Raw genomic sequence first — 14000 nt, 5'->3', positions numbered from 1 at the left:
GTACTGAGCCCCCACAAGTTCCTGTGGAGGTGACAGCGCCTAGCCTGCCACCCCCTGTAGCTGCGATATCTACACCAGCTTTCAGGGCGGAACTGGACAGTTTTATCCGCCAGGCAGTGCTCGATGCTCTCTGAGACCTACAGCCATCAATGCCTGCCCCCATACCGACACCGGAGTCATCGATATTTGCACCGTTGCTAACCAGACTGAATACACTCATCGGAGCCCTTCCAACACAACCAGGGCCACCGATGCCAAAGCAACCCGCAAAGCCTCTGAAAGCCCCGATTCCCATTCCGGTGTCCTAGGTTGATGAAGGCATAGATTCCAGTCCCCTTCCACCGATGACTGAACAGATGCCTGGTCCATCAGGGCTCTCGGGACCGAGAGGCCCTCGTTTTCCATCGATGCTTCCGGTGCCGCCGAAACCTACATCGGTGCCACCGCATCTTCCATCGAGGCCATCGAAGGATCCATTGGTGCCAACACGTCCTATCATTCCAACCTTCTTCCCTCCTTCAGGATCTCGACTAGAGACCTTTTCTGACACATGGGAAGATGTTGGTACAGACACATCCACGGAGGATATCCTATCAGAACCATCTCCTCCGGAAGAAAGGAGAGAGTCTCCCCAGAAGATCTCTCCTGTGCCACTTTTGTTAGGGAGATGTAAGAGACAATTCCCTTTGATCTAATTACAGAGGAGGACACACGCCATAGAACATTGGACGTTCTCCAATTTGTTGATGCTCCAAAAGAAATCATGGCTAACCCTGTACACGAAGTGCTAGTGGATCTGCAACATCGTCTCTGGGAACATCCTTGTGCTGTTCAGCCAGTGAATAAGAGGACAGATGCAACTTATCTGGTCCAACATATTCCTGGATTCCAAAAACCACAACTACCTCATCAGTCGATGGTAGTTGTCTGCACAAAAGAAGGCAAGAAGACTGCGACCACCCTCTTCAACACCTCCTGGCAGGGACCAAAAATTCCTTGATATCTTCGGTCGCAACATATTTCAAGGTACTATGCTAGTGTCACGAATAGCTGCATATCAACTTTACATGACACAGTATCAAAGAATTATCTGGAAGCAAGTTCAGGGAATAGCCGACTCTCTTCCTCAACAACAACAAGATAGTCTCAATGCCATACTACAGAAAGGCCTTGAGGCTGGGAAACATGAGGTTCATGCTGCTTACAATTCCTTTGAAACAGCTTCTCGCATGTCAGCAATGAATCTGTGCCAGGAGGTGGGCCTGGCTAAAAGCCTCTGACTTGAGACCTGAAGTCCAAGACAAACTTGTCTATTTGCCATGTACTGGTGAAAATCTATTCGGCAACAAGATACAAGACACAGTGGCCCAATTAAAAGACCATAATGAGACCCTGCGACAATTGTCAACAGTGACTACCGAGGCCCCTTCTGCAAGAAGATCCACTAGAAGGGACCCTAGAAAACCATTTTATCGCCCACGCAGATACCCACCTGCATCTCGCGTGAGACCAACTAGGCCGTCTCAAAGAGCACATCCTCGACAGCCCAAGACATTCAGGCCTCAGCCACCACCACTACAAACAGGCCAAGCCTCTGGATTTTGAAAACTATCCAGAGAACGGCAGCTGCTCCACAAATCCAGATCCACATCTGCCAGTAGGAGGTCGACTGCACCATTTTATAAACAACTGACTCAACAGACCCCAACTGAACCTTAATTCACCATTAACTGATGCTCAGACTTTACCTTAACATGGTAATCAATAACTTTGCAAATTCCATAACTTTGTAAACACCATTAATTGGCAAATTTGTTCTCTCTGTTAAATTCCTATTGCCTTTTCACTGCTCCAAGTTGTGTAATTCCCTGTTTTATTGTAACTGCAACCTTTCTTTCAGCACCTGTTAATGTTCTTATTATATCTTCCTTTTCACCCCTTGTTAATTGTAAACCGGCATGATGCGATTCCCATCGCGAATGCCGGTATAGAAAAACTCAAATAAATAAATAAACATTACCACAGACCAATTGGTGATATCCATCATAACCCAGGGATACCATCTAAACTTCCTCATGGTAGTCCCGGACTTACCACCCAATCCACTGAGGATGCAAAAAGATCACACAAGTCTTCTAGAGTCAGAACTGTCCACCCTTTTGGGCGCCAGGGCTGTGGAACCTGTGCCCCGGGCACAGCAGGGCAGAGGGTTCTACTCCTGCAATTTTCTCATTCCAAAGAAATCAGGTGGCTTCTGCCCCATCTTAGACCTCCGCAATCTCAACAAATTTCTACGAAAAGAAAAATTCAGGATGGTGTCCCTGGGCACCATGCTTCCCCTTCTGCAAAAAGGAGATTGGCTCTGTTCTCTCTGGATCTTCAGGACTCTTTCACTCACATTCCAATATTCCCACATCACTGCAAGTACCTGCGTTTCCTAGTGGGACATCAACACTTTCAGTATCGGGTCCTGCCTTTCGTACTTGCCTCAGCACCCTGTGTATTGACATAGTGCCTAGCAGTGGCTGCGGCCCATCTACACAAGAAAAGCATACACGTCTTTCATTACCTGGTCGACTGGCTCATCAAGAGCCAATCCAAGCAAGGAGCTCTCAAGCTCACTATCAATCTGCTACACTCGTTGGGATTTCTCATCAACTACCAAGAATCCCACCTGACTCCACCTCTCCTCCTGACTTTCATCGGAGCAGATTTGGACACCACAGTGGCAAAGGCTTTCCTGCCCAATGACCACGCAGTCACACTCTCAAAGCTAGCTTCGTGTCTGCGCATAAAGAGAACAGCTTCAGCCCATCAATTCTTAACATTGCTGGGTCACATGGCTTCCACGGTCCACGTCACTCCTATGGCCAGGCTGGCCATGAGAATAACTCAATGGACTTTTGAAATCTGTGGCTCCAAGCCAGTCAACCGCTTTCATCCCAGATTCAAGTAACCCACCAGTTACGTTATCGCTTCTCTGGAGGACAAACAAAGCCAACTTGCTAACAGGTCTACCATTTCAGCAACCAGTTCCGCAAGTAACTTTAACCACAGACGCATCCAAATTGGGTTGTGGAGCTCATGTGAACAACCTACAAACTCAAGGTACTTGGAAACAGCTCAAAGCAACATTTCAGGTCAACTTCTTAGAGCTTCGAGCTATTCGCTATGATCTATATGCGTTCAAGGACTGCCTTTCACACAAGACTATTCTCATACAAACAGACAACACAGTTGCAATGTGGTACTTGAGCAAACAGGGAGGCACCGGCTCTTATCTCCTCTGCCAAGAAGCCGCCCAGATCTGGGCCTGGGCCCTTGCACACTCCATGTACCCCCGGGCCACTTATCTGGCAGGCATACAAAATGTACTAGCAGATCGCCTCAGCCGACAGTTCCATCCCCACAAGTGGTCTCTGGATCCTGTAGTAACACCAGAATCTTCTAACGCTGGGGTCAACCAACAGTAGACTTCTTTGCATCCAAACTGAATCACAAAGTGGACAGATATTTCTCCCTGCACAGGCAACCCAACAAGTTAGTCATGGACGCCTTCGCTCGCCCCTGGAACACAGGCCTCCTATACGCGTATTCCCCGATACCTCTGATAGCCAAAACTCTTGTGAAGCTGCAACAGGACAAAGGTCAATGATACTCATAGCCCTGTATTGGCCTCGTCAAGTGTGGTTTCCCATGCTTCTCGACCTCTCGATCAGAGAATCCATTCGCCTGGCCACAGCGCCCACTCTCATAACTCAGAACCAAGGCATGTTACACCATCCGAACCTTCAGACCCTATCCCTCACAGCCTGGATGTTGAAAGCTTGATCCTGCAACCACTCAACCTTTCAACCAAAGTCTCTCAAGTGCTTGTAGCTTCACGAAAGCCTTCCACACAAAAATCCTATCGTTCTAACTGGAATAGATTTACCATATGGTGCACGCAAAAAGGTATCTACCCTTTTTCCTGCCCCACTCCTTCTCTATTAGACTATCTCTGGCACCTTTCAGATTCCGGTCTCCAGACTTCTTCGGTGATGGTACACCTGAGTGCCATCTCAGCGTACCACAAAGGAGTTGGGGATGCCCTGGTAACAGCGCAACCCCTTGTCAGTAGGTTTATGAGGGGCCTTATACAACTCAAGCCCCCTCTACAGCCACCAGTCACTGAATGGGACCTAAATTTAGTACTTATAAGGCTCATGTGCTTCCCCGTTTGAGCCTTTGCACTCCTGCGATGTTAAATTTCTTACATGGAAAGTTCTCTTCCTAAAGGCCATTACATCTGCTCGAAGGGTTAGTGAGTTACAAGCACTTGTCACATACTCACCCTATACAAGGTTCCTTTACTCACCCTAAATTCCTTCCGAAGGTGGTTACTGACTTCCACTTGAATCAGTCTATAGTCTTGCCCACATTTTCCCAAGGCCTCACTCTCACCAGGGCGAGAGGGTTTTACACACCTTGGACTGTAAGAATGCACTTGCATTTTACCTAGACCGCATTCCAGTCCATAGGAAATCCACCCAACTCTTTATTTCATTCGATAAAAACAAACCTGGAGTTTTAATGGGCAAACAAATTCTCTCCAATTGGCTAACAGTCTGTATTGAATTCTGCTATGACAAAGCAGACCTTCCTCTCCAGAGACAAGTGAAGGCGTACACAGTGAGAGCCATGGCAACCTCAGTAGCATACTATCGTTCAGTACCGATTGCTGAGATCTGTAAAGCTGCAACATGGAGCTCTGTTTGTTACGACCATGGCTGCTATGCAGCCGCCTCACTACCAGAGGTCCCCCACGAGCATGCTCTTCTGGCTGGCCCACTCCTTCCTTCCTGTCTACTCTATGTCCCAGACTCTCCTTTATAACCCTGTCTAGTAGTTCCATCGGTGCTTCAGCATCGAGCTCGCCTGGGCTCCCTGCTCTAGCCTTCCATGCTTGCTGTATCTGGCCTACGGGCCTTCTGACCTGCCTTGCCTTGCTATTGTGTATCTGGCCTATGGGCCTTCTGTGTGTGTGTGGCCTATGGGCCTTCTGACCTGCCTTGCCTTGCTATTGTGTGTCTGGCCTACGGCCCTCTGCCTATTGTGTGTGTGTGGCCTACGGACCTCTGCCTATTGTGTGTGTGTGTGGCCTACGGGCCCTCTGCCTGCCGTCTGTGGCCTGTGGGCTCTCTGCCTGCTGTCTGTGGCCTACGGGCTTTCTCCGCTCTGCTGCCTTCGGGCTTATGTGTTTCATGTTCAATGTTAGTGCTGTCCTGGTTTGTCTGTTCAGTTCTCTGTCAGTCTTGTTTCCTCAAACCAGTCACTTATACCTCCAGCCATTATCACTCTTACCTGCACGCTTCCTGAATTCATCCTTACCAGCACCCAGTTCCAGTTTCCTGTACACCTTTACCTACATTCACGCTCACACATACCTCCATGCTGTTCCAGTATTCAAGTTCACCCTTACCTTCATGCATCTGGTATCAGGTATCTCCAGCCAGTATTAGACTCAGTCTGCCTATTCCACCTTCCCACTTGCCCATAGGGTTTACTCATTCCTGCCTGCACCAGCCAGCATCTAGACTCTTCTGCAGTCCTGCCTTTCTCTACCCTGAGACACCCCTGTTAGTGGTGTTCACGACTCCGGGCCTGAGCCCATTCGTAACACTCTTCACACATTTGCAGCACATTACTGCCTGGATTAGGAAGGACGTCAAGACTCTGCCTATGGCCAATCCGTCTTGAAGAACATATTTCCAGTAGAATCCCAACTCCTTCCGCATCCATCTGCTGTGATTTTCAGGCTGCCTCATTTTTCCCAACAGCACGCCAGTTGTTGTGCCTGTACAACAAGTTGTATGCTGTTAGTCCAAACAAATATTAGTCAGCCTGTAACTTGCTAATCACCCACATGTGAGGACTACCATCCTGCTTGTCCTGGGAGAAAGCAGAGTTGCTTACCTGTAACAGGTGTTCTCCCAGTACAGCAGGATGTAGTCCTCAGGAAACCCACCCGCCACCCCGTGGAGTTGGGTCCAAAATGTTTTATTTTATTTTTTCGCTTGCACTTTTTAATACAAACGAGACTGAAGGGAGTCCCCTGTGGCTTCAGGGATTATGGCATGCTGGGCATGCTCAGTGTGCCAGTCAAAAGTTCTAGAAACTTTGACAGAAAAGTTTTCCGTGATAGGGCTCCATCTAGTGATGTCATCCACATGTGAGGACTACATTCTGTTGTCCTGGGAGAACACCTGTTATAGGTAAGTATCCGGTAGATAAGTAATTTCTCCTTAGGTTTTATGGGGGTTTTTTTGTTTGTTTGCTTTGTTGTTTATGAATGCGTTTACATTTGTAATCCGCCTGGAACCGGATATAGGCGGGCTATAAGTTTTTTAAGTTAAATTTAGGATGAGCTAACTAATTCTAACCAGCTACATTTTTTAGCTGGCTAGATTTATGGTTATTTACAACTGAAACTCTTAATTTTGCTGGTCAAATTTTGTCCAAATTTAGGTGCTCAGGCATATTATTATTTTTTTTTTAATATAGACCTAGTTGTATAGCAGATTGAATCTCCTTTTGTTAAGCCTGGGCAGATCTGACTCTGGAAGGAGCATATCAAACTTAAGAACTTGACACCGGACCAGGAATTCAGGGATGCCCTTCGTGTATGTGTGTGTGTGTCTCTCTCTCTCTCTATATCTATATATATACACACACACACACGCCACTTCTGCCTCCCTTTATAGATTTGTTCAAGTAGGCTCTATTGCAGAGCTTTCCAAACTTTTCCTGTTGGTGACACTTTTTAGACAAACATAATTTCGGGACACAGTAATTCAGTCTACTAGCAAACCAGAGGTTAAAGGTTAAACGAACAAAATGTATTTTGACAATTTACGTATGTTTCCTTAAATATATACATAATAAAATGTTTCACGACACAACCTATCTTGTGAAAATCTTTCATTTATATTAAAAATATATAATATTCCAAGATTAATGTTATTGTTATAATTTATGAGTAGCAATAATAAAACAAAGTTATTGTGTTATTCAATTTACCTCTTTAATGAGATATATGAGCTTGATGGGATGAGCACAGCTTTTGAATATTTGGTGTTAATAAGAAAGTCCAAAGGGTCTTCTGCGTAATTTTAAAAAGCTGGCCAGTTTCACACTATAAAATTATTTGATAGCCTCATTCAACTAATTCTATATGGTTATGAGAGTGAAGACTGGAATTTATAGGAAGGGACAGAATGTCAATATAAATCCTGCACCTCCAGTTCTGTAACTCTGTGCATCCACTGAAATTCCCCCAAACAATGGAGCTTGAATGTTTCCCTTACAGCTCATCATACTAAAGATGTTTTCAAATTCTGGTGTCACCTCACAGTAACAGCAGCACAAACACCTTCCACTGCCAGGCACATTGTGAACGAAAATAAAACCTCGCAAAAAAAAAAAAAAAAGACACTCAAAATCTATACTGCAATCCCATCATAACATAACAGTAATAACACCAAGGACTCAAACAACAATAACCCTACCTGTGAGAAAGCAAGGGTAAATATTATACTGGGTCCTAGAATACCAATACACCACCTACTGAGGAAACAAAACAAACCCGATTGCTATAGATCCCTATGCTAGTGAATTTCTCATCATGGTCACACACACAGAGCAGAGACAGACCCTCACCAAATACAGAATACAAAATAAAGGAGCACAAATTAGACAAAACCTGAAATGGAAACCCCAAGAAGCCAGACTCTGTGTATTAATAATGGAAAAACAGAACCACCATTCCTCATAAAACAAATAAAATCAAGAAACATAAAGCATCAGTTATAATAGTAAACCATACTAATAAAAGAATATTTTAAAACTACTGATAAATAGAATTTCTATTCATTAAAATCATATACATTTTTTACAATTTCCTAAACACCAATAAAATATTTCAAAACAGCACATATATCAAATAACACCCAATAATTAAAACTAATAAGGATTTTAAAAAGCCCCTGCTGTCCTTACGTGGGAGCTCTTGATTTCCAGTCACCCTGATATTGTCAAGGATTAGGAGGTTATCCTCTCTCTCTCACACATACTCACATTTCCATTCTCTCTCACACATATACTGTCACATACATACACATTCATGCTCTTATACCCACCATAACCTCTCGCTCTCACAGACACTGACACACTCTCAAGCTCTAAGACACTCACTCTCCCTCCACACACAAACTCTTACTCCCCTGGATTTTCTCATACATACTCTGTCTGGCTCCCTCACATACACACAAACACACATACCCAGGCAAGCTCCCAGTCATTCTCACACACTGAAACTGACCCCCAGGCAGGCTTCCATTCAATTTCACACCACTCCCTCAGGCATGCACACATTCATTCTCACACACACAGAACCCCAGGCAGGCACCAATTCATTCTCATACACCACACACAGGCCGGCACCTATTCTCACACATACAAACCCCAGGAAGACACCCATACATTCTCATACACAGACACACCCTCAGGCAGGCACACACTAAAGGCAAACCCCCTCTCTTTCTTTTGCCAGCAACCTCGGAGCCTCTCTCATTCCTCTGCTGCCACTGTCACTGCTGCCGCATGGCTATTGGGGAGGCGCTGATTGCTGCTATTGGCACTGAAGCCCATTCTGCTGCCTCCTCTGTGCAGGCCCCGTGGATTTCCACTTCCTCCATGTTGATCTCGTACATTGTGAAATCAGCATAGAGAAAGTGCTACTCTTGCACATTACCAAAGATTACATGTGCCAATCAGTAAAAAGTAATTTATTTCTTTTTTTTTACCTTTGCTGTCTGATCTTAGTTTTCTAATCGGTTGGTCACAGGCTTTTTTGTTCCACCTCCCCTTTCTTATTTTTTTGCCAATTCCTTTCATATTGTCTTTTTTTCTATTTCTTTTCTCTCCATCTATCTTCTTCCCTCAAACATTCAGTCAGGTTCTCATTCTCACATGCTTTCTCTCTCATACAATCATTCATACACAGTCTCTCTCTTGCACATACTGTCTGACTCTCACACACCCAGGCTCTCTCTCACTCCCACATGCTGTCTTGCTCAAGCACAGACTCTCACTGTCACATGCTCTCTCTCATACAATCATTCATACACACAGGCTCTCTCACATGCTGTCTCTGCAAACATTCAGGTCCTCACTCCAACACACAATCTCTCAACTCACCTCATTCACGCACACAATCTCTCAACTCAGCTCACAGACGCACACAATCGCTCAACTCAGCTCACAGACGCACACAATCGCTCAACTCACCTCACACACGCACTCTACGGGCCCTCAGCCTCTCTCTTACCTCTGGGCCTCCTCTTCACGGGTCGCTGCAGGATGGGCTCTGCAGCGGCCCTGATCTTCTCGGGCCGATCCGCGGTGGGGACCCTGCTCTTCTCTCCCCGCTGCAACAACGCTGCTGCTCCTCTTCTGCACGCGGCTGACGCTCCTCCCCCTTTCTGCCCGTGTGGCTCCGGCAACATTTTTCTTCCGGGGCCGCATGGGCAGGAAGGAGGAGGAGCACCTGCACGTTTCGACGTGACCTTTTTCTTCTTCGGGCCGTGGTGAGGTGAGCTCCACCATGGCCATGCCGATCTTCCTGCTGTGTCCACAGCGATATTTCACTGCTCAGCCGCCAGTGGGATGAGCTCCACCGGCGGCTGCATTGGCTCCCACTTGCCGGTGTGTCACGTGCACCGGGCTTGCGCGACGCACCGGCACACCTCAGGCGACACACTAAAGTGTCGCGACACACACTTTGGAAAGCTCTGCTCTATTGTATAATTGAGGGGGCTCCAATGCAGTGGCATGTGTGTGGGAAATTCCATGCATGCCAGGAAAGGCTTTTCCAAAACAGACAACATGCACATACCTTTTTGAACCAGGCTTCCCCCCCCCACACACACACACACACACTTTCATCCATGCTATTGGTTGCCCCCTCCCCCACCTCAGAGTTTATTTACATCATGGTCTGATGTCATATTCTCTTGCCAACCAATTGGGTCTTGAACCATTTGCCAAGGAACCAGGCAGTCACACTGCTATCCAGTGGATCAAAGCCTCCATTTTGTTTCTCTAAATTGTTGAAAGGAACACACACACCCACACACCTCATACATAGAGACAGACAGACAGACACACACACACACCTCATACATAGAGACAGACAGACACACACACACACCTCATACATAGAGACACAGGTGCGCACACACACTACACCCAGAAACAGAGACCATACCACACAAAAGACCCCAACACACCAGACAAATAGGTCACACATCACAGACCAATGGTAAAGGGTGGAATATTTTTCAAAAACTCAGGTTACAGCCAAAACTTTTAAGAGCTGCAAAAAAGCCATCTCACCCTGTGCAACAGCTTTTGTTTGTTTTTCTAATTCCTATTTTTCTCTTTATTTTTGTATTTTTCTTAATTTGCTCAACTTTTTTATTTTGCATGTTTTGTTTAAATTGATTTTACACTTTTTGCCTTTATTCTCCTACCTTAACTGCTTTCCCCCATGTCATCATTTTTTCCCTCTCCACCTCCCCCCTCCCTTTGGCCGCTCTGCCCATTCCCCTCCCCTTCCTCACTATTTTTTCCCCCAGGTGGGCAGGAGCTGCAATCTATCTCCCTAGTAGACACCCAGTGACAGCAGGAACTCCTCCCGGGCTGGGGGCCTGAGGGATAGTAGCTCTTCTTGGGATGTGGAATACCACAGCTGTTCTTCCCCTGTCTGGGCTCATCACAGCTGAAGCAGCTATTTTCCCAGTCTTGCCAGAATGAAAGTGGCTCTTCTCCCTGGCCTGGTGAAAGATGTGTGGCTAAATTGTTGCATGTTTATAGAGATGTGCTTCAGGTAAAAATTTTGTGGCGTCCCCCCCCCACCCCCCCCCCCCCCACCCCCCTCCCGTGGTTCGGGGTTTTTTTTTTCCGGGGGCCTTGATTTTCGGGTTAGAGCGCACTATCGGGAGTTAGCACCCACTAACTCAAAAATGAATTTTTTCTGAAATTTTGGAAAAAATCATTTTTCGGTTCTCCCGAACCATTCCAAATTAGGCAATTTCGTTGACATTGCCTAATTCTGGAAAAATGATTACACATCCCGATGTTTATGACATCCCTATGTTCTCTCCCATGAACTTGCAGTGTTTCTGTGGCAGCACAGCACTGCCATATTTTTTCTTCCTTTATCAGCCAGCCAGTGTGCCCTCCTTCAGGATCATTCATGCCCCCTCATTTGAGCACCACTGCTCCTTCCATTGAATGACATCATCCACTTGTGTGGTTGATTATCTTGCTGTCACAAGTAAGCAATTTTGCTTTCTTTCATCCTTCTTTGTGTTTTTGTACAGTGATGTGCTACCAGTTTTTCATCAGGGACTTTTGCCATTGCCAGGGTCTTATCAGAGGGCTCTCAGTGGCTCTGTTTTACTAAGTGAAACCATCTTGTTTCATAAATGATTTAAATATTGGCTCTTAGGATCCTTCTTCCTGCCCCTTTCATATGTTTCATTCCTATGCACTTTCCTTTTTCTTCCATTATGCTGTCTCATACTTTGCATTAGCCCACACACTGCTTCTCTGTCTGGACTTTTGATTGCGCTGCACTCATTACTTTTGTATATGCTCCACTTTTTCTCATTTGCTTTCACCTTTTGTTATCTTACATGCTCTCCATTCACTCATGCATGCTGTTCTGCACATTTTTCCTATTTGTTTTTGTGTGCTCTGGCCATTCTGTAATTTATCTTCTTGGACATCTAGTCAGATACATGATATAAGGAGATTCTGGATGGGGAGAATTGACTGTAGTTTTTATTGTGGTGAAGAATTTTTGTTGTCCTTGGAAGTTTTATTCTTCGGCATGGAGCTGGGCTTTAGCCTTATGATAATAGTTCCTCTCTTGGGGCTAGGACTGACCCTAAAGCCCACTACATTAGTAAATTAGAAAAAAATAGAATCCTCCTTGCTAACCTCCATCTAGATATTTATTCTGCCACTTATAGGTATCTTAGCATTTTACAGTCATATTATTCACTTTCCTTGTCTTTGTTCCAAATGGCTCTAGATTTGGACCTAATGTCTGGGGCTGGTGATGTGCTCTGTTCCTGAGTGGAGGGTTAATAGGTGAACATTTTTTTAAATCACTTCCTTTACATTTGTTATATCTATTTGTACCCTTTGACTTTTAGAAAGTATTTATTACAAGTAACTTCCTTTTTTTATTAATAATCCTTCTCTAACAGGGCCATCTTCTACAAGCTGAAAATGCTGCCACAAGGCTTAACCTTTTAAGTCGATCAGCTCTAAAATCCATACAATCTCAAGGCAATTCTATATTCCATACACCACCATCTTGCAAAGAGTTTTTGACGCCTAAACACGGTCTTTCTGTTCCTCGCTCATCTAGCAAGCAGGAGGAATATGTTAAGGTTAGTAACTGCAGCTAGGTGTTAGAATTTTAAATAATTTTTCTCAAGGTAGTGCATAACCAGAAACTTTAACAATAGAATACTATTTTCTAAGATTTTGTAGTACAGTATCCAAGGTAAAAGTATCTTTCTTATTTTGAAAATTAATTTTATCTATTATTAATGCAGGTTGCAAAAACACTTTTTTCTGATGAAGCTTTAAAACCATGTCCAAGATGTCAATATCCTGCTAAATACCAGCTGTTAAAGAAACGGGGATTATGTAGTCAAAAGGACTGTTCATTTGACTTTTGTATTCTCTGTTTTTGCACTTTCCATGGATCTAAAGAATGCAATGGTGGATCTGCAAAGCGGCGAAATAAAAAGGAAGCTCTACCAGGGAGTGCCCAGAGCAAACGAAATTTAAAGAGACTTTGAGTTTTTAAGAAACTTTTTATAATTTTTCATTATTTTTAAAAACTAATTATGCATATCTTAAAAATATTATACTTGGTAATCAGAGCTGATAATTTGTCACTTGTACATACTGGAATATTTTTTATACCTTTGTTTTCATGACTGAAAGCTGTAAATAAACCTTTATGCTCAATATTACTGTTTTATTAGTTTAACCAGTCCCATTTTTAATAAAAAATTTTGACTATGACTGTCTTGTTAACACATTACTGCATTATAAAATTGTAAAAAGTATAACACCAAATTTTCCCTTCATTGAAACAAATGTTGACTTTATTACTTGATGACATATATTCTATTTGTTGCTTCTTGTGGAGCATGAATAATTCTTAAAGAAAGCTTGGTTATGTTTACCAGTAGGGGCACCAAAGATCCAACTTCTGTTGGAAGGTATTTTAGTACTTAGATTATTTTCTCATAAGCTTTTTTTCTCACATATTGAATATTGTGTTTTTTTAATTACTGAAATGAACTTATACTAAATCCTGTACATTTATGTCTTAATCTTACTGGGGTTGACATGCCAGAGTTCTACATGCATTCTGATTTTGGATTTTCTTTTTGATAGGGTTGGCAAAGTCAGAGATCTATTTATTTAAGGTTTTTCTATACCGACCTTCGTTGTTGGACATCAAATCGGTTTACAGGCAACATGGAGTCAGCAACAGTGCTTTACAGTGTAACCAATATACCAATTTGTACCGAATAACTGACATTTTAACAGTTTAACAGAACCAGCTAAGCAGATTATATTTTTTAAGTGCAGAATTCTTGTTAATAAAGTGATCAATAGGGGTTCGCATCGTAATGAAATGTATATAGATATCTAATTTTACTAGTATAGTTAGTGTAATAAATTTGTGTGTATGGATTGGACTGTTTTTAGTAGAATATAGAAATGACGGCAGAAGACCAAACGGCCCATCTAGTCTACCCAGCAAGCTTCACACATTTTTTCTCTCATACTTATCTGTTTCTCTTAGCTCTTGGTTCTATTTCCCTTCCACCCCCACCATTAATGTAGAGAGCAGTGATGGAGCT

At 44.0% G+C, this 14000-nt stretch overlaps 1 protein-coding gene across 3 annotated transcripts in view; it reads left to right on the top strand.

The window, feature by feature from the left end:
- Positions 1-13752, top strand: part of FBXO43 (F-box protein 43) — a 236775-nt gene extending 223023 nt beyond the window's left edge. For 2 of the 3 annotated variants that reach the window (XM_029591793.1, XM_029591792.1), the window contains exons 4-5: positions 12318-12503; positions 12672-13752. In XM_029591793.1, coding sequence (XP_029447653.1) covers positions 12318-12503; positions 12672-12920 — 435 coding nt within the window. In that variant the 3' untranslated portion in view covers positions 12921-13752. The remainder of the gene's footprint in view (positions 1-12317; positions 12504-12671) is intronic. The other variant, XM_029591794.1, reaches the window with a different exon arrangement.
- The last annotated feature ends 248 nt before the right edge of the window (positions 13753-14000 follow it).

The sequence above is a fragment of the Rhinatrema bivittatum genome, chromosome 2, assembly GCF_901001135.1.
Source record: "Rhinatrema bivittatum chromosome 2, aRhiBiv1.1, whole genome shotgun sequence".
In the NCBI taxonomy this organism is placed as follows: domain Eukaryota; kingdom Metazoa; phylum Chordata; class Amphibia; order Gymnophiona; family Rhinatrematidae; genus Rhinatrema; species Rhinatrema bivittatum.
The sequence above is the reverse complement of the archived record's forward strand: the minus strand, read 5'-3'. Positions and strand labels throughout refer to the sequence as shown.